General features: G+C 42.2%; 1 protein-coding gene across 9 annotated transcripts in view; it reads left to right on the forward strand.

Annotated features, from left to right (window-relative positions):
• The first annotated feature begins 1,360 nt into the window (after positions 1-1,360).
• NFIB (nuclear factor I B) overlaps positions 1,361-23,532 on the forward strand; it is a 231,201-nt gene continuing 209,029 nt past the window's right edge. For 7 of the 9 annotated variants that reach the window (XM_004581094.4, XM_058672282.1, XM_036496667.2 and 4 more), the window contains exons 1-2: positions 1,366-2,405; positions 8,409-8,940. In XM_004581094.4, the coding sequence (XP_004581151.1) occupies positions 2,376-2,405; positions 8,409-8,940 (562 nt within the window). In that variant the 5' untranslated portion in view covers positions 1,366-2,375. Of the gene's footprint in view, positions 2,406-8,408; positions 8,941-23,532 lie in introns of all 9 variants that reach the window. The other 2 variants (XM_012925804.2, XM_004581099.4) reach the window with 2 other exon arrangements.

Genomic DNA, 23,532 nt, shown 5'->3' on the forward strand with positions numbered 1-23,532 from the left:
GGGGAAACACTGGTCCCCTCGGGTCCGCTTGGAGGAGGAGAGAAGGGGAGATGGTGGGCAGAAGGCGGGAGAAAAGTTGCGGGAATGCACTGGGAGAGCGCCAGGCGGGGCAGACACCCCTGAGCCCGGCAGCGGGACGGCCTTGCTGGGTCCAGGCCGCTCCTAGGTTCCACTGGGGCCCGGCAGCCCCGCTAGGTGGGCGCGGAGCCCTAGGCGCTCACTTTTCCTTTCTCTATTGTCTGGGCAGCCTTTGATTCCACCTTCCCTCCCCCGCCCCTGCGGAACACCGGAATTTGGGGGGCGGCGTTGAGCGCGAGCCGGAGCGTAAAAGGGTGCCAGGCGAACCGCCGCCCTCGACACCCCCGCTCGGGCTCATTCACGCGGCCCGCGGCGCCGGCGGGTGGGGGCGGGGCGGCGGCGCGGGAGCCGGGCGCGCGCGGGCGCCCAGCGGCCCCGGCTGCTCCGGAGGGGGCTGCGGCAGCCCCGCACCCCTTGCGCGTCCCCGCCCGCCCGGCCCCGCCCTGCCTGCGCCTCGGCGGGGAGGGAGCCGCTTTCCGCCGGCGCCCCGGGCCCTGGGGGGTGGGGATTGGGACGCTGCCAGCGGGGCCGCAGGAGGAGGAGCGCGGAACCCGGCGCGGGGAGGAGGAGGGAAGGGGAGGAGGCGGTGGCGGCTCCGCCGGTCCTCCCGCTCCGAGCGAGGCCACGTGCACGGGGCACCCCTAGGGAGGGCGGCAAACCGCGGTGCGTCGCTGGGGCGCAGCTGCCTCGGGCACGGGCCCGCCTCGGGGAGACCGGAAAGACCCCCGCACCCCTTCCTACCCGCGCGCTGGGGCCGTGCGACCGGGGGCGCCGCGCCCCAACTACTTGAGCCCAACTTTGCTCAGGCCCTCTCTTCCTTGGGCTGCAGGTCCTTGCTGCGCCCGCGCCCGGCCCAGGGTGGCTTGGGTGTGAGGGAATTTTCCATTCCTTCCTTCCGGGGACCCAGAACGGCTCAGGGCTTCTCCCACTGGATGTCCCGCGGCTTAAGAGTCCGCAACCAGTCCGAAAAACCACTTTCAGGGCGGGCGTTCGAGGGTGCATGTATTTGTGCGCGCGATTGGCGGGGTGGGGAGCGGAAAGAAGGGTTGTTGGGAAGAAAAAAACAAAAGTCATGGTTCCGTGGCACCGGTATGATACCTCTCACGAATGAAAGCTAGCGCTCCAGCGAGCGAGGGAGAGGAGCGGGAGGAGGAGGAAGGTGGGGGGCGGGGGTGTGGAGAGGCTGGTGCAAAAGGAATGCGCGTTTGCAGGAGGAGGAGTAAAGGGATGATTGTGTAATTAAATAATAAAACAATCCTTAAGTCTGATTTGGAGAGAGCTGGAGCGGGGTCCAGAGGGTGGAACCGGTGAATTTTTCAACTTCCAAGTTTTGCAAGGAAAGAAAGAGCGAAAGGGAGGGGGGGTGGAAAAGCCCAGAGCAGAAAAGAGAGGAGTTTGGAGCCGAGCGGGAGAGCGAGATTTATCGTTGGGGATTTTTTTCTGGAGATCCTTGCTGCTCCCCCGCGGGCTCTGGGCCGCAGCGGCAACAGAAGCAGCAGCCTCCTCGCTGGGCCGGGTGAGACGCGCGGGCCGGCGTGGAGGAGCCGCCGGCGGCTGCAGCCGGGACCCGCGCACCGCAAGCCTCTTCCGCCCCGGAGATCTGCGCTCGCGCCCCCTCCCTTCCCGCTCCCCCACCCTCCCCGCCCCCACCCGGCCCTCTCCCGCGCGCACCCCGCTACCCGCGCGCACTCGCTCGCGCTCCCCCCTCGTGCACACACATGGTCGGCTCGCGGCAAAGTTTCGCCTGCCGCCACTCCAGGATCCTGCCGCAGTGCTCTGGGCTGTAACCTTGAACTTTCCCAGCGCGGTGACACATTCTCCTCTCTCCTCCCGCCCGCCCTCTTGCGCCCCCCTCCCCGCCTTTTTTGAAAAAGCATTTCGCCGCCACCACCACCACCCCGATCCAACCCACTCCGAACCTTCGCGCACCCCCAAGCACCCCACCATACCACCACCACCACCGCACAACAGAAAGCAAACCCCAAACCCAGGCGAAAAGCAGCCGGCAGCGGCGGCGGCGGCGGTTCGGCGGGCAGGGCCGGTGCGCGCGGACGGCAGGAGGGCTCGAGGTGTAGATTGGATTTCACCCCGGGAAACGCAGCGCGCCCAGCGGACTCGAAGCTTGGCTATTTAAGGAGGACTGGGTCTGAGGTGAAGTTGCGAGGATCCGGCGCTGTATCCCGTCCTGATTGATCTGCACCGCGGGGCTCCCATGACTGTAAAATGAATAGATGAAATTCTCGCTTCTGGAAGATTTTCGTGGGCATCTCCAGGAAAGTGTGGTTTAAGGCGAAGTCATGATGTATTCTCCCATCTGTCTCACTCAGGTACATGTCTTGGTCGTTTTCTCTAGCTTTCTCTTCGGCCCCAAATACCTTTTGTTTGGTTTGAGGGCTCTTGTCAAGCGGACAGTTTTTAGGTTTTCCCTAAAATCTCCGCACCTCCGGGGGACCACCCCTGAGGAAAAAACGGCCCAGAGTTGCAGCGGGCTTTGCTGGGGCGCCTCGCGTTAGACAGAGCCAAGGCCCTCTCCTGTGGTCAACGTGCGCGCCCACCAAGCGCCGCGCCTTTGGCACGAGGAGTGGGCATCGGCGTGTCCGGCAAGGCTGCTGGGGGGTGGGTAGGGCAGGAGCCCGCAGCCAGGAGCCTAGAGCCCAGAGCGTGAGCCCCCTGAGCCGTGGCCCAAGTGCGGGCTGCTGCGCTGCATCCTCGCCTAGGGTGCCTGCTCTGCCTCTGGGCCGCTGGCGCGCGCGGAGGCGGACTTGGGCTACAGAGGTGCTTTCGGGGCACTGCCCGTGAACTTGGCCGAGGGGACTTGTTCGGCACTCGAGTATGTGTGGGCGCCCTGGACTCCGCGCTGCAGGGGTGGGCGGGCGACAAAGTCTGAAGTTGCGGTCCGAGACTCATTCCTTCTCTGTGTTTGGGGACCTGAAGCCTTGGTCCGTGGTGACCCGCAGTCTGGGCTGTCCAGGGACCGCAACTCAAGGGCGGTCTTGAGGTTGACACCGGTCGTGGTGAATGTTAAGGAATTTTAGGACATGCTCACTTTGGAGACCTGTTCGTTTGGTGATATTTGGGCTTGTTTCATAAGGCGTAAAGGAGTGCTCAGAAAAGTAAGCTTAAAAAAAAACTTTGAAAATTAGCCTAAAGCCTCAGGAACAATATTATGGAATAAAAACACTGTGTACTTCAAGAAGAAAACCGCAACTCATCTCTCTCAAAACCAAACGGTCAAAATGGAAAAGTGGAGACTTGAACAGACTTACCTGGGGGCCGTTTTCACCGCTGCCCAGGGGACTAACTAGATATTAGCGCAGAAGTGTTATTTAGAACAGCATTTTAAACCTTAGGCGGAAGCGACACTTTGGTTCAGTTTTGAAGAACACATGTCAAGATTAGTAATTGATAATCATTTTCTTAGACATTGGCTTGAACCTACACAGGTAATGAAGTGTTGGCTAGTCTTGGGTGTGTTCAGTTTTTTTAAAGTCTAATGCATGATGATGCATTTTTATAATAGACAAATAATTAAGATTTCAGTTATGACAATTAGAAGCCATTGTGATTCAAAAGGACTGAGGCATTCATAAATTGTGAATGAAGATGAAAACAATGATAAAGCTTATTCAGTGGTTGGATACAGTCCTGTAGCTTTTTGGCTGACACATTTTTTATTGTTTATATTTTGTTTGGCATCTGAGTATGATTAACTTAGATATGGCTATTTTAAGCAAGTAAATGTGCACTTTAACAAAAACTAGAGAAAGGAGTTGCTCAGCCATTTGTATTTTAAAAGCAATGAATGACAATAACCAATAAATGTGATGAGATTGTTTCAGGTATAACAGATTGCTTTTATGTGCAGAAGTTACCTTTAATATTTACCCATTGGGCAGATATTTTCCTCTTTCTGGGAAGCCACATCTATTTGATATTATTTTTGCCCCGAGATCAAAGAAAACAAATTTGAAGTAAGCTTTTCACTTACAAAGTATTGTGTCACTTCTTCTCACCTGGAGAGGACTGTTTGCGTTTTTATTTATATTGCCAGCGTTGACTGAAACACAAATTGCATTGTGTTTTTTTAGTTTCTTTTATGTGTGGTATAAAAAGCCACTAGTTTTATCTCAAAAACTTTTACGTTAAAAGTAAATATTGCAGCATTGTGACATATGGAATGTTCGGAGCATATACACAGCGTGATCACTCAGCTTCCTCATTGTTATTCGAGGGTACATACTTGCAACACTAAATCATAATGACTGATTATCTCTACCATTTTAATAATATAAATCTAAGCCAGTGTATTAAAACTGTTTTGGGGATTTAGGCCTATACCAGAGAAGGAATTTTGGCTGTAGAATTCTCAGTTAATCCTTGTGTGACTTTATAGGTCATGCAAGGTGTTGCAAAAGTGAGGATACATGAACAGTGTCATTTTTGTATGAGAGCCATGGTTCAGCTGTGCATTGCAAGAACCTCATAGCTAACGCTAAGCCTGTTTAAGGATGCATAAATATAAACTAAAGTGCCAGTTGTAGTTGATTGAAAACTTTGGAGTATTGTTAGTAGCAATAAGGTAGCTAGGTCTTAGAATCTTAAGTTTGGAAAGAGCTACCTTGAAAGCAGATATTTTTACAAGTGATATAGTATAATATCAAATGCATCATTATAAATCAGTATTTATGTATCAGTACAACCAGATATTAAACAAAAATTTAGATATGATTTAATGTTTGCTTTTAAAAGACACAATGTAAACTCTTAGTGTAATGTCCAATTGATGTTGGCATTGAATATTTTTTTCTCCCATTGTCCTTCAGGTTTTGGCAGTAGTTTTTTCTCATGATTTAGTTTCTACGTAGTGATGTGTCAAGAACACTTAGCATTTGCTCGTCCTCCTCTGTATTACATTAATTTTCCGTTCCTTTTGTGCAGAAAAACGAGCATGCCTACTAGAATTAAGACTATTTATTCTTCTACTGGAAATTTGTGCCTTGGGTATTTTATACATTTAGTTCAAGTAAAGGAATTTTAAAAAGAGAATTAAGTGAACATCAGTGCATTTCAATAAAGTCTGAGAAAGCAAGGTATATATTACTTTACTATAGAGCCATTACATCTTAAATTGTTTATCTGCCTTGCTGCTCTGGAAAACATTTTTGTGATTGTTTAGAATTATTTAGAACATTTGAAAACCCTAAATTTTTTTAAAATGACGGCAGTTGCTACATTCCATATTCATGTCACTTGCAATCCTAAGGAATATATTGCTATTCAACATCAGAAAACAGTCACAGTTCGGAGATGACATTTAGACATGTTCATGCAGAAACCTATGTGACATAGCTGATCTCCACTTAGAATCATTGTGTGCGTGTGTATAAGATGAGGGGTATGTCTCCTTGTCAAATAAGTGTGTCACTTGAAAGGAATCCACCTGATAGTGGAAACCTGAAATATATTAATAAGACAAATTGGCAGTCTGGGAAAGTTTGCCACTTTTATTTATCAACAAAGAAAAATATATGTTTTAAAACAGTATTTGACATCACTGATGGCAAACTCAGGGCAACGTTAGACAGCAGTATTTTTCCCTTTACATTTGCTAAGTATCTGCCTGACCATTCCCAAATGCAGCGTTCCACTTTGCGTTCTGATTGTTTAAAATTATTTATTAAAAATTTGAGGTTCGTTTTTTGAAAGAGGGTGTGTCTGGTCTGATATTGAGACTTAACTGAATTTAATCAAACTGCGTTTGGTGTTGTTATAAGAAAATGAAATGCCACTGAGCATAGTAGTATAGAATATAAGTCCCTAAATGTTGCTGAATCGCTTATTAGCTGTTAAAATAATATTTCATTTTATAAAACATGGCAAGTGTAAAATGAGTGACACAGCACTGCCCTCTATCCCTTGTGCACTTTACCGTCTGAAGTTTCTGGCGTATAAGTGCCCATATGCATGTTTTCCAGTCATCTCAGTAAATCATAGTAAAAGTCAGAGTATAGGAAGTGAGTTCCCCAAGCACATTTAAGTTCACATTTCCTTGAACTGGCTTTCCTTTTGCATATATTTTGAAGGGGGATAAGCAAAGTTTTTGTAGTTCGCAGTGAAACCTAAAAGCATGGCATCAGAAAGTGTGTGGAGATAGGGAGGTCTTATCACGGGCTGTGGTTGCTGTGACCAGGGCTGGCTTCCCACACAAAGAGCAGATTGTGGTTTAACTCTTTCCATGGCCTAGTTTAATGTGCTCGCATAGTAACCGAATTGTTCAAATCGCTGCTGGAAACTACTGATCGGTTTAATGATTTCCTCTATGGCATTTGGTTATGCCTCATGCTGTGATGTAGTCATGTGCATTCTGTATTGTTATAAAATTTTGATTCATATGTACTCTGCTTACAGCAGTTATGTTAGAACACTTGATAACTACATTATTGATTGAATAGGGCACTCAGTCTATCTGAGCTGCAGACTGCTAACATGTTGCAGTCTTTATTGTTAAAACCTTACATTTCATCTTTAAAATGCATTCCTGGCCATATAGAAGTTTTGGGACCCCTTGCCTGTTAGAACGGCATTAATTGTATTTTCGTCATCTTGACCTAATTGAATTAAGCCAGTCGGCTGGTTAAGGAAAATTTCTTCTCCTTAGTTAAGAGTGACTGGCATAAGTATGTTGTTGACTTTGACGTAAGTATGTAACTTGGGGGACACCAACAGTTAGGTAACGTTAGTTTGTGTTTGGGATGACGTTGTAGGCAGTATGATTAGAAAATGGTCGCAGTGAAAGTTCCCTTTCACTTCAGATCTGCGCTACTGTGTTCACCCAGGGTGCATGAGTGGGACGTTCAATGCTTTCTCTGAACAGCCAGTAGGCCTTGGCTTCTGAGACAGTTTTACCTAAGTCAGGGAATAAAGAAATGCTGAGTACCTTAGGAGAGAGCCTGCCGGAGCTGTAGGTAACAAAGATCTGCTACTCCTCACTGCCCTCTCCCTTGAGAAAGGCTGGAGTGAAACAGGCAAGAAACAGGCAGAGACATAAAGGTAAACGGCTTGATTCGAAAGCCGGATACTACTTAATCTATGCACGTGCGGATCCACAAGCACATGGCTGTATTCCCCCCTCCCGGCCCAATCCTCCCATCCTGTCTAGAAAATTCATTCTATGTGGCAAATAACACTGTATGGATTCCACAAAAGCAGTGACATTACTGACCAGCAGTGTACTCCTGGTGTCACCCCGCCACCGCAAGCAGAGACACAAAGAATGTGAAGTTGGTGCCAAGTTGCCATTATTCATTGTTCACCTCCAATTGATTTTTTTAAGGGGTTTAGAATAATTGCCATACTGATGTGATCGGTTAGCAAATGAACTGACTCTGTGGGGGCTTCGTAAGTCTCTAGGAAGCTTGCCCGAAGAACATTCATGTCATTTTTTGTTTGCAACTTTAAAAACTTTTTTCTTGAAAGCACGAGGGTGTGTGTGTGTGCGCGCCTGTGAGTGAGCATGGGAGTGTATGTGGATGTGTGCGTAGCTGGTGCTGAGAGGGAATGCACCACTCAAAGTGTGCAAACCTTCTCTTCAGGTCACTGATAGGACCAACTGTGTCCTTTGCCCACTTTCTCTCACTGTATGCTGGTTTCTCTAGTTACCAGTCTTGGAATGGTGCTGTTTCAGTGTTGGAATGTTGGATGTTTGATAAGAAAATGGATCAAGTTTAATGGCGCATGCTCTCTGTGCCCCCAGCAGCCTCTTGCTGAGAGCATGCTCCAAAAGCGGGAACTGTGTGGCATGACGCTGAGCAGCTATATGCTTTGTGTTTCTGTGCCACAGAGAAGAGAAATGAACTATGGCATCGCTCCTGCCTTCTGAGCAGCTCGGCTCCGATTAAAACCAAACCAAACCAAACACCAAACACCTCACTGTGTTCATTGTAAAATGGTACTGCCTGGTGATCTTTGGTCAATCAAATATTTAAACACTGAATTAGGTGCCAGGGACCTTGGTTGCATATATTTTAAGGAATGTAGAGTGCATGACTTGAGGGTGGGCATGGGGGGGGGATGGGGCCAGGATAGAAATAGAAAATCTAAGCTTTATTTTCTTTGCAGGAGGGAGAATTGACCAGTGATTTTTGTGGGACGGGGGCAGCACAGCATACTTTATTGCTTCTTGTCTTTCTGTTTTGATCATTTTAAATGGGAACTGAATGCGATTTTTCTGTGTAACTTGTTGTACTTACTTTTGCATATGTAGTGGCCTCATTTCTGGAGCTTTTAAAATTAAACTGTGTGCATCTTTCCCCTACGCTCTTCTTCCACAGGATGAATTTCACCCATTCATTGAGGCACTTCTTCCACATGTCCGTGCAATCGCCTATACTTGGTTTAACCTACAGGCTCGAAAACGCAAGTACTTTAAAAAGCATGAGAAGCGAATGTCAAAGGATGAAGAAAGAGCAGTCAAAGATGAGCTTCTCAGTGAAAAGCCTGAAATCAAACAGAAGTGGGCATCCAGGCTCCTGGCCAAACTGCGCAAAGATATCCGCCAGGAGTACCGGGAGGACTTTGTGCTCACCGTCACTGGCAAGAAGCACCCCTGCTGTGTCTTATCCAATCCCGACCAGAAGGGTAAGATTAGGAGAATCGACTGCCTGCGACAGGCAGACAAAGTCTGGCGTCTGGATCTAGTCATGGTGATCCTGTTCAAAGGCATCCCCTTGGAAAGTACCGATGGAGAGCGGCTCATGAAGTCCCCACATTGCACAAACCCAGCACTTTGTGTCCAGCCACATCACATCACAGTATCAGTTAAGGAGCTTGATTTGTTTTTGGCATACTACGTGCAGGAGCAAGGTAGGAGCAGATTGATTTTTTTCTTCTAGCACGGCATATCCTGTGCGCAAAAACCTCTGTACGTGGAATATCTGGCTTGGCTGCCTCGGTGCTTGAGGCCTCTGGTTCTCCCTCACCCTCTCTGGGTAGAGTGGTGGGATGCCCTTTTCCAACTCACACATTCATGGGCGTGTGCGAGCCAAACACATAACTATGGAGCTGTCATACCTGGGTAAGGCTTGGATATTTCAAAGAAAGACCACCAATAGATGCAGTTGCAGAAGTCTTTGAAATATGTGCGTTTTCAAACACACAGACTAATCGGAAAAATGTACTTGGTTATGCTGCACTTTGTGTGCAAGGCTGTAGTTACTAAATTTTCCTGTGTGTTTTTTTTTTCCAATTTGGAAAATGGAACTTAATGAAGGATCAGACTGCTTTTAAAAATCTTTGTGTCAGCCTCTTAACTAATGCGGTAGGTGAACTTGGTTCATGAATCTGGTGTCATTGCCCTGAAAATAGAAGTAATATTTGCTGTTACAAAATGCTTGCTCAATACAGCCAATATCAGAAAGGCTGCATGGAGGTGGGCTGATTTAATATTTCTGTCAACACTTTTGATTGTGTAATATTCCCTGTAATTGAAAGGAATATAGTTCTTATTTAGATCACTTATAATATTTTCTCACAGTGACTTGGGAACACTTAATATTGTTACATTATTTGAACATCAATTCACTAAACTTATTGAGGAAGAAAGTTGCAGCTTTCCTTACAGAACCTTACAGAACAAGAACAGAAACTAGACTGGTTACACTGGTTTAAAATAAATCTCAAAAAGAATGCAGGAACTTGCATACCGTACCTATGTTAACACAGTCAGTGAGCAGAGTGCTGGAAGTGTTGCTTGAACAATTCAAAATGGGGGGATGCTGTTGCTGCCTGGTTTTTAAGTTCATGAAGCATTTAATGTTTCTATTTGAAATGTATTTTCTTTTAAGTAGGAATTCACTTCCTCAAATGAATGTTTTACAGTATAGTTAGCCAGTTGCATTAGTAAAAGTCCTTAGTAAAGCATCATTTAAAAAAGGAGCGCACCAAAACTAGCCTGAAGTTTGAGCTGCTTTAGATGGTGGGTCATTTCTGAACTTGGCCTGATGGGAGGGAAAATGGCCTGCAGACAGCCAGGTAGCAGAGGGTTATCTGCTGTTTGCTATATAACTGTGAGATTTAATCAGTTGATCTGAACTTTCTTAGAATTCTGGAAGTAAAATATCAAAATTTCTTGTTTGGCTAAGAAATCGAGGTAGTTCCTGCAAGCTCTTTGTTTTGATATTCCCTAGTACAGTTTTAGAGATAAAGCCAAATGTCATTTTCAGTTTTTTAGCCTGATTATTAAATTATAGTATTCAGCATTGCCTATTTGCACCACATTTTCTTAGAAGTTGAGATGTTGCCTTTATTATTCCCTTACATTTGGACGTTTTGAAGTCCAAAACATATTTTTGTCCCATACATCTTAAAATAAGAGCTCATTAACACATGACACTTGATTTGATTGACAGGTGTCGAAGAGGTGACCTTTCAAGGTGGGCTGTATATAAGTGTTGGATTGGCTGTCAGTCTGTTGCATGTGTGCTGTGGAGGTGAAGACTAGAAGTCAAGTTTTAGGAAGAGGGTCCCGTTACTTTTTAGTGTAGAGAAGGGCAATAGCAGCCACCTCACTGTTGCTCAAAGGCTAGCCCTTGAGGTGTGCATGCATGCATATTTATTCCCAGGGCAGGCAGCCAATTCTCTTAGTTTTGATGAAGTGACAATAAAAAACGTATCCTTTGGATCTGTGAGGATAGATTGAAAAGAAAAATGCACAAATGCCTTTTGCGTTGTACCATCGGTCATGATCGTCATAAAGTTTTAAGCAACTCTTGAAGACCATATTTTCAGATAAAACTTTTGATTTTACTGTTGTTTATAAAACCTCTCTGGTGCGAACCTTTCATTTTGTGACCCCGTGTGTCTGATTTCTGTTGCTGCTACCTTTCACTGTGTCATTTTCCTTAGCTGACTTCTCCTTGGAAAAAGTAATGTCAGGATGCTTTTGTGTTTTGCATTTTTTTGGAAAAAAATATATATGTCAAGTGTAGTATAATTATGTCGTCTTTGCAATGCACTTGATTAAAGAAGGCAGATTTTAAGATAAGTCATTAGTCAGAGGACTGCCTATTTCACATTGTGACTTTTTGTTTCTTTAAGTACACGAAAATCCGCTGAAACCCATTTTATAAATCATGTAAAAGAGTATAAAGAAAGAGATGACAAAAAAAATCAGAAAAGAAAAAAGGTAATGTGTGCTGCAGAATGAGCAACACAGTTACCTTTCCCTCCTTTTTATTTTATTTTTAAAAAATCTTTCCGCTTCTGAACGACTAGGAGAAAAAAAAAAGACATGAGAAAGAACAGAGAGAATGCCAAAGATGGTTGCCACTGGCACCAGGATTGGCATCAGAGCCTCTTTGTTTAGCTCAGGATGCCTGTGATTTGTTAGTTGGCATCCGCATTGCAGAGTGGAGTGATGTTACAATATATTGACAATTTCCAGATCTAGAAATGTCAATAGTCCTTTTGGTTATTTTTACAAGATCGCGTCCCGCATCTCTTCTGCGGGATGAAATAAAGACGAGTGTACGATACAGTCCCGGTGTGGACCAATTCCTGTGCTTCTCCTCCCTGTTTCTCTTTTGGTTCAACCCACATTTTTTCCCTCTTCTTCATGCCCAGCAGTCTCATCTTTTTTGAAATGTGGAAAGAGTTACTAGAGCTTTGACACAAGCTGTAGTACTACATCTGCCTCTGATATGGTTTTGGGGAAAAATCATGCATTTTGAAATCATTGCTGATAGATAGTTCGTCAGACTTTTGCATCACAGGGCAGTATTTTCTTTAATGCGAAATCTCTTTGTTAACAGCTTCTTCTATGCATATAGTCTGGTTGACCGCAGTTTAGTCCATTTTGCTATTTCTTCATATTAGCAAAGAGTCATATTCAATACAGATATTTATAGGATTATATAGGCCCTTCTAAAATGTACATATCATGTGGGACTATGTTTCAATCCATAAAGTCGTTTGATGTTATTGATTCAGAGGGCTGCGCTTCGGCTGTTTCGTTGCTACAAGAACCGCCATTTTGTTTGTGAAGTGCCAGGCGAGGGGGGAAAAAAAAGGCAGACACTGTGTTTGATGCCAATAATGGTTGCCAGTGGCACCGAGGTTGGCATCAGACCCTCTTTGTCTAGTTGCTGAATGCCTTTGATTCGTTGGTTGGCATCCGCATTGCAGTGGGCACACTGGAAAGTTTTTGACAATCCCTGAATGAAAGCTGCTTGCTTGTTTGCTGCAGCAAACCTTAGCTGATATAAAACCCTTCCTTTTTTAAAGTGTTTTTTTTTCCTTTAAATAAAAAGATTGTGACAGGGAAAACAGCTCTAAAGTGATCTCTGTTTTCCCAAAGATATTAAGGATGGCCAATGATTATGGGCAGGTGGTACCTATTCCCCGTATTGCCTTTGTTGTTGCGTTCCTGAAGGCAAAGCAAAACAAAACAAAACAAAAAACCCAAACCAGGCAAGCCTTGCATGCCACACCTTTCTGGGACAGATGAGTCCCATAGGATGCAGGGTGTACTATGACAAATGTAGGAAGGACACGCCGAATGTAGGCACATGTAATGCAATCATTTTGACTGACTGTTGCTTTCAGTCGCATCACTCACTCACTTCTTATTTTGGATGCAGTCTCTACTTTCCTCAATTTTCACACATCCCAATTTTATGGTAACATGTTGAGGGGACCTACTTTTCTCTCGCTGCTCTGTAAGGTGAAGCAGTGGAAATGTTGGAAGAAAGGAAACCTTACTAAAGAAACCTGTGTGTTCATGTCTGCTGCAAATCAGCCTCTCCTGTGTTATCAATTCTGCATCAAAATGTTGCCAAATTTTCAGGGCACAGTTTTACATGCTAGGGAAAAAAACAAAAACAAAAACTACCAACCCAAGGCTCAAATAATTTGGGTGAAATTTCCTAGATAGTTCACATTAATATTGCTTTCCAGTTAACCACCATTATCTCATTAATTAATAAGAAGAATTAGCAGTTCTACCCAAAGGGCTGCACAGAAGGAAATCTGGCCTATGGGATGCCTTGAGTCACCAGACTGTGTCCTGTCTGAAGGGGGAAAGAGGTGGGGGTGCTGGGGGACTGGTCTTTCTCTGAGACAGAAAAAGGTTTTGAAGACAGAGGAGGGCGCAGGAGAAGAGAAAGAGAGAGAGAGAGAGATAGAGACAGAGAGAGAGAAAGAAAGAATGTATGGGACAGGGAGAGTAAGAGAGAGGTTACAGCATACCCAGAAGTTTAAATATCTCAAGAGATGGGGACTTTTGTTATGAGTTTAACAGGTTAGAGTTTAAACTGAGTCAGCCTAACTGAGTTTTGGACTGTACTTTGCACTGTTGTTAAACACGTTTGGGAGTGCTAAAGAAAATCCAGAAAACCTCCTCGCTAGCATGACACACCATTTGCTTTACCTTTGTGGAACCCTTAAAAGGGTGATTTGTTGATGGATTTGCAGCTTTTGTATGTTTGATTATAAAATATTATAATAATTGAAGTACATTTTGAAGTTGTGAAAATGTGGCTTGTTTACAGGGGAAGTTGTATTCATTAGTACTGTTTTTGAAATGGAATCCTTCCTGGTTGTCACGTATCATTAGTGAGGAAGCTAATGCTAAGAATTGTTTTTCTCCTTCAGCTTCAGAATTCTTTTGGGCAACAATTATTTCTTTATGAAAAGCTTAAGTAGATAATTGTTTGACAGTTGACAGCATGTTTTAACATTATAATTCATTTCACTTCATTTTCAGGTATTTCCCACTATGGGGAAAAATAAGCTTTCATAATTTGTTCAGATGGGGCTACTGTGTAGGGAGATTTGGTGGGCTTGCATTGTGAAAGGCTCAGAGAGCATGAAGTATTTGTGTGTCTGCATATTTGATTGAGTGGAATACTGCTAAGTCTTCCCAGCTAGTCTCTTGTCCTTGGCTGAACTCATGAACTCTAGTGCACATTTGTTTGCATTCTGATGCATACAGAATTCACAAGATAAAGAAGGGCTCTTACTTGCATGTCTTGCTCCTAGAGGTAATGAGACCTTTGTGGGAACATATATTGTAAGATAAGATACTTAGCAGTTTTCTCACTGATAAGAAAAATGCATACTCTAAAGGGACCAGAAGTTCCTCTCTGCCGTGATGCCCCTGATACAAGAGAGTTTTGCCAGACAGTTCAAGAGTTAAACTCTGAGGCCCCAGTTGCCAGCTGGGAAAGGCTTGGCATCTGTGTTTTGATATGGCAAACTAAGCTTTTGCATTGCTCTTAATGTGATCTCATTTTTTCAGAAGAAAGAGAGGAGGAGGGGGAAGGAGAGAGAGAGGGAGAATCTGAATTTATTACAATAGTTGTGGTTTTTCCAATTAAAAAAATACAGTGTCTGCTTTACTTTCCAGCTGGAGCAAAGGTTGGCAAAATGTCCTACTGATAGCATGAGGCACCCTACCCTGTCTATCTCCTGCCTCCATATATACATCCCTGCACATTTTGTAATCATAGCGGGTATTTATGTGGATTGTTTAGGTGTGCAGATTTCTTATCATGTGTCTCTTGTTTGGTGAAATCACCTCAAGTAACTTTTTATGTGTGAGACCCTGTTCGTTGTTCAGGAGGAGTGACAGCCTGTGGGAGCCGCGCACGGCAGGGAAAGGGGCTGCCGACTGACTGTACTGAAGGATGCCTCCATGACAGACACGGTTTCAGCGCTGGTGGGTCTAACAACACAGGGCTTTGCAGGAGCTATTTAGAGGGGCTGCTGTCTCTGCTCTGGTTCTGTTTTCTGGCGTGCTTTGTAAGAGGGACATGGCATTCATGAAAAGAAGCAGTGTAGAGTTGGTAATTTTTTTTTTAATTTGTCTAGTTGTTTTTCTCTAAGTGTGGACATTAGGAGGAAGCTACTAGAAAGAAGTTAGTTTTATTCTTCCATTAACTTTCTCCTTTCGAATTTGGCACTTTTCACTGGAAACAGCAATTCAAGGTTTCTAACAAGTGTTAGACCAGTGAGCTTAAAAACCACAATCCTGCGTAATGACACTGTTACCCTCACCATCTCTGCTGACCAGTTAGAATTCAGCACCTGAGGAGGGAAGGATCCGATAGGAGGTTGAATTAGAAGTCCCTGGAATTCTCATAAATTAAGATAAGTTTTAATTTCATCATCACAGTGAATTTTCTGTCATCGCAGTGGTTTATATGATTTCTGACTTTATCATCAAAGGGACAATTCATGTTTTAAAGCTTAAGATTTTCAGATTGAGAATAACATGTGAAACACACATTAAGCAGGCAGTTTCTAAATATCTGAAAATTATGAGCCAAAGCAATGCCGATGCTGTGCTCTGAAACTAACTTCTGGTTAAGTGTTTTCTTTAGCTTGTGAAAGAATAGCATTTGCTAGTTTTGATGTTGATGGAAGTAGAGCGTGCCACACTTGAGGAGTTTTTCAGTGCAAATGCTACGGTGGAGCCAATGATCAGCCCACGCAATGTTCAAAGTGAGTTTTCCAACTTTACCCCTTCCATCCTTGTGGAGGAGGAATAATTTTAGAAATCTCAAGGACCAGTGGTTATGGGACCGGAAACTCCAGTTATTACAGCAGCATGCCTCAGCGCCAAGCCTAGCAAGAAGAGACCCTTCCTCTTGTTCATGTTCACTTTTCTGTGGCAGCATGGTATGTTGCCTTATTTGCAGGTAAATTCTTAGCTTCTTGAACTCTAATTATGTGTTGTGGTTAATTTAACTGAATTCAGTTGTTAGGATTTGGCAATCAGAACAAATCTTCAAACTGCAGACAACTTGGAAAACTGAGTGGAGTAAGGGAGTCTACGGGATTAGTGTGTATTAGATTGAACATTACAGGATGTGAGACTAATAGGACTTGAATGGTTGGCTTTTTGGTTGCTACATTATTCAGAAAATTGGAAGAAATGCTACCAATTAACCAATGAGATGGAAAGACCTTGAGGCTGAATCGAAGGCCACACATTACCAACAACCCTCAAAATTTAAGTGAAGCAGTGTTCTTTGAAGGGGAAACAAGCTACTTATGTGCATAAATATATTGTTTATAATAAAATAGATATACAGATTCTCTGTGTTTATGATGACAGTTTAAACAGGGCAGTCTGGATGAATCACAGACAAATTAAAAAACTGAATAAAGACTGTATAATTGAAAATAAGGTGTGATGGATGATGTAATTTTACTAGCTGAAAGTTGCCTGGAGGATGTATATTTTCAGAATCCCATTTTCAGGCAGTTTGGAGTTTGCAGCAAGTTATTGATGAAGCACAAATCAGTTGAAAGTAGAATTTGATTAAAAAAGTAAAAAAAAAAAAAAGCAATTGCCTCTGAGAAAAAGTTTGGTAATGCTAAATATATGCAGTTTTAAAGTTCTGGTTAGCATCAATTCCATTTTTCAAAACAGGAAATTTGGCACATAGGGTTCTTAAATACACACCTGTCTTTTCCAAAAAAGTACACAAAGCATTCAATGAGGATCAGTTAGTATTCAGTAACTTTAAACTATATATTGAGATGTGAAGTTTTCCCGAAGCCTGGTTTTTCCACACTCACTGTTGAGAAAAGAAATGCTTGGAGAAGTGTACCGGTGTTAACAAGGAATGTTGGGGCCAGGACAAAGTCTAATCATAAGCACAGATGTTAAGAAAACAGTCATTTGAAATGGAGTGTATTCTGTTATTCATGTAAGTAGGGGATTACATTTATGCCTATGTTAATAACATCAGTGTGTCAATATGAAGTCTATACCCCTCTGTTAGTGAATTCGGAAGTGGGAAAATGTTCGTACTTAGGACAACTTGTATTTTATTATTCTGACATCTGCAGTTTCTGGATGGATTACCTTAAATTTGCTATGCTATGTTAAAAGCCTTGTTTTATGAGGTCGGTCTCAGCTTCTGGCCTTGGTGTCAGGAACCCTGCTACGTGATGCAACTTGCCTTGTTAGGTTTAATTGACCAAAGCTGATGTGTTAAAACAATTTATTTGTGCTGTAACTTATGCCCTGGCTAGGTTGCTACCTGAATTCCTTGACCTTGACTTGTCTGGGTCATGAAATGGCTGCAAGCTGTTTGACCTTTCTATTGTGTTGTGATGTCACTGTTTCCTCTTATTCTTTTATGGTAATGGCTGACAAAAAGGCCCCAGCCCTTACTTTACACACCAGTGGATTCCAGGCGTCCCTCTGTAGTAGCTATGTCTTCTGTTTGACATGGTCTGGCTCTAGAAGTGACTTTCTTTTGTTTGCTGACAGTGATGGGGACAAGTTTGCAGCCCTTCTTGCTGTAGGAGGTTGGGGTATAAGCTGGCATTTGGAAGGATTTGGCTTTATTCTACTTAGATTGCCAGTTTTTGTATTTTATGATGATGCCTCTCAGAGTTTCCTCCCCACCTGCCGCCACTCTCCTGAGGTTGACTTTTCAGCTTTTTAGGATGTACTTAATAATTACTTTTAAGTATTTTCAGCTATTATAGTAAAAACATTTTATTGTCATTATATGTGGCAAAAGTGGTAAATTTCATCATGCTTTTGTTGAGTAATATTTAAGTCTTAAAACAACTAACTTTTAAACTACACTTTTAAACTACATTTTTGCATGATATTGCAAAAATCCATGTACTATACATGTAAGTTAACAACAAAACTGCTAAGCATGAGAATAATGTTGTGACTTGTGTACACCATCTGCAGGATAATGCAGTTTTAAGGGAAGCCCATTCCTTGAAAGTAAACAGTTAATTATGATTTTAGTAAATAACTTTTTGTAAATACAAAGGTTTTATTTTCATGGGAACTTTTGCCAGTGTAAAATTAACTATTTATTTTAGTGAATATTAAATGTTTTGTTTTTATTCCTCATGAAAACCTCAGATGCAAAAATAGAGAGCTTACCTCTGTGCTTCTCTTCTGAAGCAGTGAAAATCATTTTATTTTTAAAATATTGGAAATGCCTTCTAAAATGTTAAAACACAGATATTTTTATCCTACCAAATTTTTCTTTGCCAAATATGACATTATAGTTCATGATTTTTCCTATATTTGCCAGATAAAATATTTAAAATCCAAGCTGTTACATTTTATTTTTAAATTATTAGAGGAAAAAAGGAAGTTTCAGTTAAAATGTGTATTTCCTTTCTCGCATGTCACATACTGTTTATCCATGTGTGTGGATACACTGACAGATGAGAGGCAGTGTGGTACGGGCACTAGAACCTTGGAAAAAGCACTCGTTTTTGTATTCACAATTACAAAAATATCTGGAAAGAGCAGGTGAGCTTTTCCTCTTTTTTTTTTTTTCCTTTGTTCTTTTGGACGGGAGTTGTTTTAAACTATGTCGCCATCCCAGCACCACAAGGAATGTTCACAGAGCTTTTCAAAATGCGTCATGTTGATCGTGTAGCATCCTAGGGGCGGAGGAGAAAGGACGGACGTGCACTGAACCTGCCTTAGTCACCTGTGCTCTTCTGTGCTTTCCTTAGAAACTTGACTGGAGAAGCTACTTTTCTTCTCCTTCATTGGGTTCATTTATATGCACAGTGGTAGTGGAAACATGGAAGGGCCCTGCACGGTCCTGGGGGGCTCCTGATGGGTTTTGAGCAAGTGGGGCTACAGTGTGAGGACAGCACCCGGTCCCTGAACATGTCAGGGTGTCTAGGATTTTTCCCAGATGACTGCTGCAGTTCTTCCCTTGGAAGAATTTTAAAATCATCTCAGCTGTTGAGTAGAGAGGTGAAGTTCCCAGACCATGGATAATTGGTGGGTACTGGGGTGGTGCCCATGGGTGCGTTGTAGGGCATTGCAGACAAGTTAGGGAAAAAAGAAAGAGGTGGACCCCAGATTACAAATGATGGCTTAGTTATGAATTAAAGAGTAAATCTGTGCTCAGTTCTCCCCTTGAGGTTTGGGTTGCCTTTAGAGTTGAGCAGATTGCCTTTATGCTTTGCTGGTTCCTGTGGAACACAGAAAACACCGTTGATCAATACAGACTACAACAACATGCCATGAACTTTATAGCTTGCAAATACCAACATTTCTTCCTCTGGGTTCTAGGGACTCAAGACCAGATCCTGACGGGCTGGTGGGGTTTGAGTTCTAATGAGGGCCTGTGTTGCAGGCTTCTGAGTTCTCCTGTGTCCCCTCATGGCAGAGGCAAGGAGTGCCCTGGGACCTGCTTTAGAAGGGCATGGTTTGCAGTTATAATGGCACCACCCTCATGATCTCATTATCCCCAGAGGTCCCATCTCCTAATACCATCACACTGGGGATTAGGAGTTCAACACACAGGTTTTAGGAGGCCACAAACATTCCTTTTGTAAAATAAAGTATGCAAGTAGAATTAAACATTTTGCTTTAGCATTGGTTCTGTTGTTACATCAACTTTGTCACTTTATCTCCACATTCTTTGATTTTCTGTTTTATAAAATGAGGATTAATGTGTCTACTTTCAAGGATTTTTTTGGGATTAAATGAAATAATTCATGTAAGTAAGAGCAATGAGGTTATAATAGCCATTATTACTGTATCTGAAGGAACGAAGCATATTCTAGAATTCCAGAGGAGTCTCTGCTCTTCAATTCTGAGGAGATGATCGGGTATTGAAGCACGGAAACATTGATGAGTGAAGATTTATCTTAAGTGATAAGAAATTTCAAAGAGAAAATGTTAGTCAAACCTCATCAGTGTATAGTTATCTGTCAGTGAAAACTCCAAATAGCCACATGAACTTACATAACTCTGTCTTGTCTAGAGCCTGTTCAAACTACAATTGCTGTAGTGTTGTGTGAAGACTATCACAGATTTACTAGAAAATCAATTTCTTAATCTAGGAAAGAAGGAATAAAATAATTTTGTTAGTGGCTCATGAAATGTATGACTCAATTTTGGTGTTGAGTCAAGGGTGTCCTAAATGTAATTGTAGTTCATTGCACTCCAGTAAAGCATAAAACTTTCATGTACAAAAAAATTAATTGCCAGTATTTGGGAGAGCTACACTTATGTTTTAGATTTGGTTGGACAGAAGTGATGATGATGTGGCTGGGCTGGATTGCTCTCCAAAAAGAGCAAGCTGCTGGCTTTTAAGTCTGAAAGTGTCTTATTTAAAAATTACCCGTAGTTGGGTCAAAACCTCAAATTGCTTAATTGGATTCATGAATTGTTTTTGTTTTATTGCCATTTTGCTCTATCCTTTAAGTTAGTCTTTCCCATTTCTCTTTTTTGGGTTTTAGAGAATTCAGTAATTAAAGTGGACCCTACAGGAAAGAACTTAGCATTTACTTCTTGAAATGACTTCACTTTTAGCAAGAACAACAGAAAGTCAAATGGGAAATGGTTAAAGCATTCACTTGTTACCAAAGGGTGATTTGGGGTCGCAGTGTTGGGTTTGTGGCTCTGGGGTTAGATCCAGGAGGGGTCTAGGTCAGCTGTAAGGTTCTCCGAGGCCAGCCAATTACACTTCTCTCTCTGCCCTGCAGGTTTGGAGAGCACAGAGATTAGTCATATCCGTGGTCCCTACAAGGAAAGACCTTAAATCACATGCCTCATTGATGCAGTGTGGAAAAGCATCGTATTCCTAGGTGAAGTACTTTATTCTGTAGTTTATCAGACACCTAGGAGTTCTAGCCAGGAGTTAGTAGGAAAAGTTATTTCACTGTTTGTCCAGTAGTTAAAGGGTAACCAGGGTGTGCAGAAAGCTTATGATTAGCTTGTTTAGGTTCTGGCACATACTTTTTAATAATCTATGGCATGAAAGAAAATAATCTGTGGCATGCCGTTTCTTTTTGAGAACAATCTGGTATCAAGCTGCTATTCTTTTCTTGTGGTACAGAAAAATCAAGAGGCATATATGTGAAGCAAAATACTCCTCCAGTTTTTTTTTTTTAATATATCTTAACAGATCACTGTTGCTAGTAGAAGGATTTGGTATTTTTGTCTTTCTAAATCCATTTGAAAAGCTTTGATTGTATGTATTATTTAGGTTGATATTAACCTAAAATGGGAACATATACATGATCTTAAATGCAGGTTGTGTTTCTTAGTCTCCCAGGTATGCCTGCATACTCCTTTATGACTAATGGTAATGCATTAGTATTTGGGGATATGACTTACTGTTATCATGTAACAATTTCTGTTCTATTTGCTGTCTCCAAATAAGGGAAAAGCAGCTTATAGTAATATGAGGATCACTGGTCTTACAATAATTAAATAGACTTGTTATACTGCATTAATCCCTTTTGGAACATTAGGAATGACTTCTTAGTACTAACAAACACAGCATTAGGACCTACAATTAATCTACTTTTGTATCCAACATTAGTATAATATAAAACATGTGCATAGAGACATTTTTCAGGTTTAATGTGAGTTCATTGGAGGACACAATGAAATTATATTGGACTGTTGAGCAACATGTCTGTAGTTCCATGTACTGGTGAAATAGGGAATTTATTTAGAATCAGCATAGGTAGACAAATTGTCATCATTACTAGTATGTGAAGGCTGTGTTTGGACTTTCAGAGTTACTTGTCTTTCATGAGCCAAGTTTTGTACACAGTGCACTAGATACCTGTAATATGAAATAGACCCATTTGCTCAGGATTCAGGGGGGGTTACTGGTGTCTCGTGAGCTTTGTGTGTCTTTTTAGTCCTGAGGAAAATGAAATTGTAGTCTAGTTTTATTCTGAAGTTCATAGAAATGGTGTAAATTAGTGGTATACTTTGCATTTATTGGACAAAAATCATGTTTATGGATTTATTGAGGGCATTCCTGAGTTAGGGCTGTTTCTCCATACAGTCTCTTGTTGTAGAAGTCACATAGATCTCCTCAGGGTAGGCTCCAGTCTTGTTGTTGAGTTTCTCACACTTGAAGATGTGAATTAGATCTTGGGTGTTCCACATACAAGGAGAATATTTCATGAAGTGTGGAATATTAGTTCAACTCTAGAACAGATTGCTTGTGTATATACAGAGTACTATGAAAATGCTGATTACTGAGTGGTGGGCAGCCATTTTCGACCATGTGCCTGGGACCAGCTAACACATTGTCAGGGAAAAACATGATGTAGCAACAATATTAGATCATGCAAATGAGACTACTGAATAGTAATAGTTATGGGCAATATTTTGGAAAACACTGATTAGTGACAGTTTTATTACAGCAAATGTATGTATCAAGTCCCCAGATTTCATTGTAATGCACTGAAAACAGATGTCAAAGTGTCCCAAACAGAATTTCATGGTTAATCTACATATTGCATGGAAAGTACAAACAAACCATTTAGGATTCTGTTATTTAATCCTTTTAGAAGGAATGGAAATATACAATTTCGATTTACTCCACTCTGTCTTTTAATTTCAGTGTTTGTTTTGTAAGGGCTGATGATAAATTATTTTTTGCTGTTTGTTATTTTCTTAAGATGCATATGGGAGAAGGCTTGTCTGCATATGGACATGATTTTCCTTAATGTACTTTGAACTGTAAGTTTCTGAACATAAGGTCTTTGCATTAAAAAAAAAAAGAAAGAAAAATTAGGCCCTAAATTATTTAGAGACCCCATAATAGAATTACCTTCTTCTATTCCTTTGTTTACTGACATAAAGGACCACTCTATACCACTCTATAGTGATTGAAGCAGCTTGTTGAAATGAAAGAGGAAAAACACTGGTGACCCTATGGCTTGCTTGTGAGTGCCTGAGAGTCCAGGTCTCCCAAAGACACTGTTTGTCAGGTGAGAGAACTAGCCTAGAGGGCATCCACTATCCCTCTTAACCCTGGCATCTTAGGAATTTCTCTTCTACTTATCTTGGCAGTGGAACAGTTCCCTTCCTATCAAGCAATATTTAATAAAGTTTAGCATGCTCTTGTTCAACTTAATGTTTTAATACATTTTATTTCTGAAAGAGAAATAGAAGATGTGTAAACAGACTCTTGAGTAACATTTTCATGTTGCTCAATTTGAAGTCCAGTAGTCAAACCATTAAGTTCAATCTAGATTAAAAAAACAACAAGCACAACAGCCTTACTTTTTAAGAAAGAAGTCTTTAGCTGAGAGTGTTAGCACTAGGGGATCCCTAGAGATACTCCCTATTTACAGCTTGGGATATTGAGTCTAAGGGAGACCCAGAGCCACTTTGCTTGTTTGTGTTAGTTTTACTGCTCCGGGCGCAAAAATAAGCATACATGACGAAAAGTGTTATTTTGCGAAACATAGCAGCAACTTTTTTTTTAAAGGAACATAGGGAAAATAATTAAATAGCTTTATCATTTGTAATATCAATTGAGTCCATTTGTTTTCTTTTACATCTTTTAGGGAAAGCGTGTGTTCTTTTCGAAGGGAGTCCAGTGAAGACAGTGGGCGGCTTCAGGCTTCCTGAGGATGCCTGCCATTCTCTTTGCCAGTGGTTAGAAACATGTTATTTAGATGACAGTC

The sequence above is a fragment of the Ochotona princeps genome, chromosome 14, assembly GCF_030435755.1.
Source record: "Ochotona princeps isolate mOchPri1 chromosome 14, mOchPri1.hap1, whole genome shotgun sequence".
Lineage (NCBI taxonomy): Eukaryota > Metazoa > Chordata > Mammalia > Lagomorpha > Ochotonidae > Ochotona > Ochotona princeps.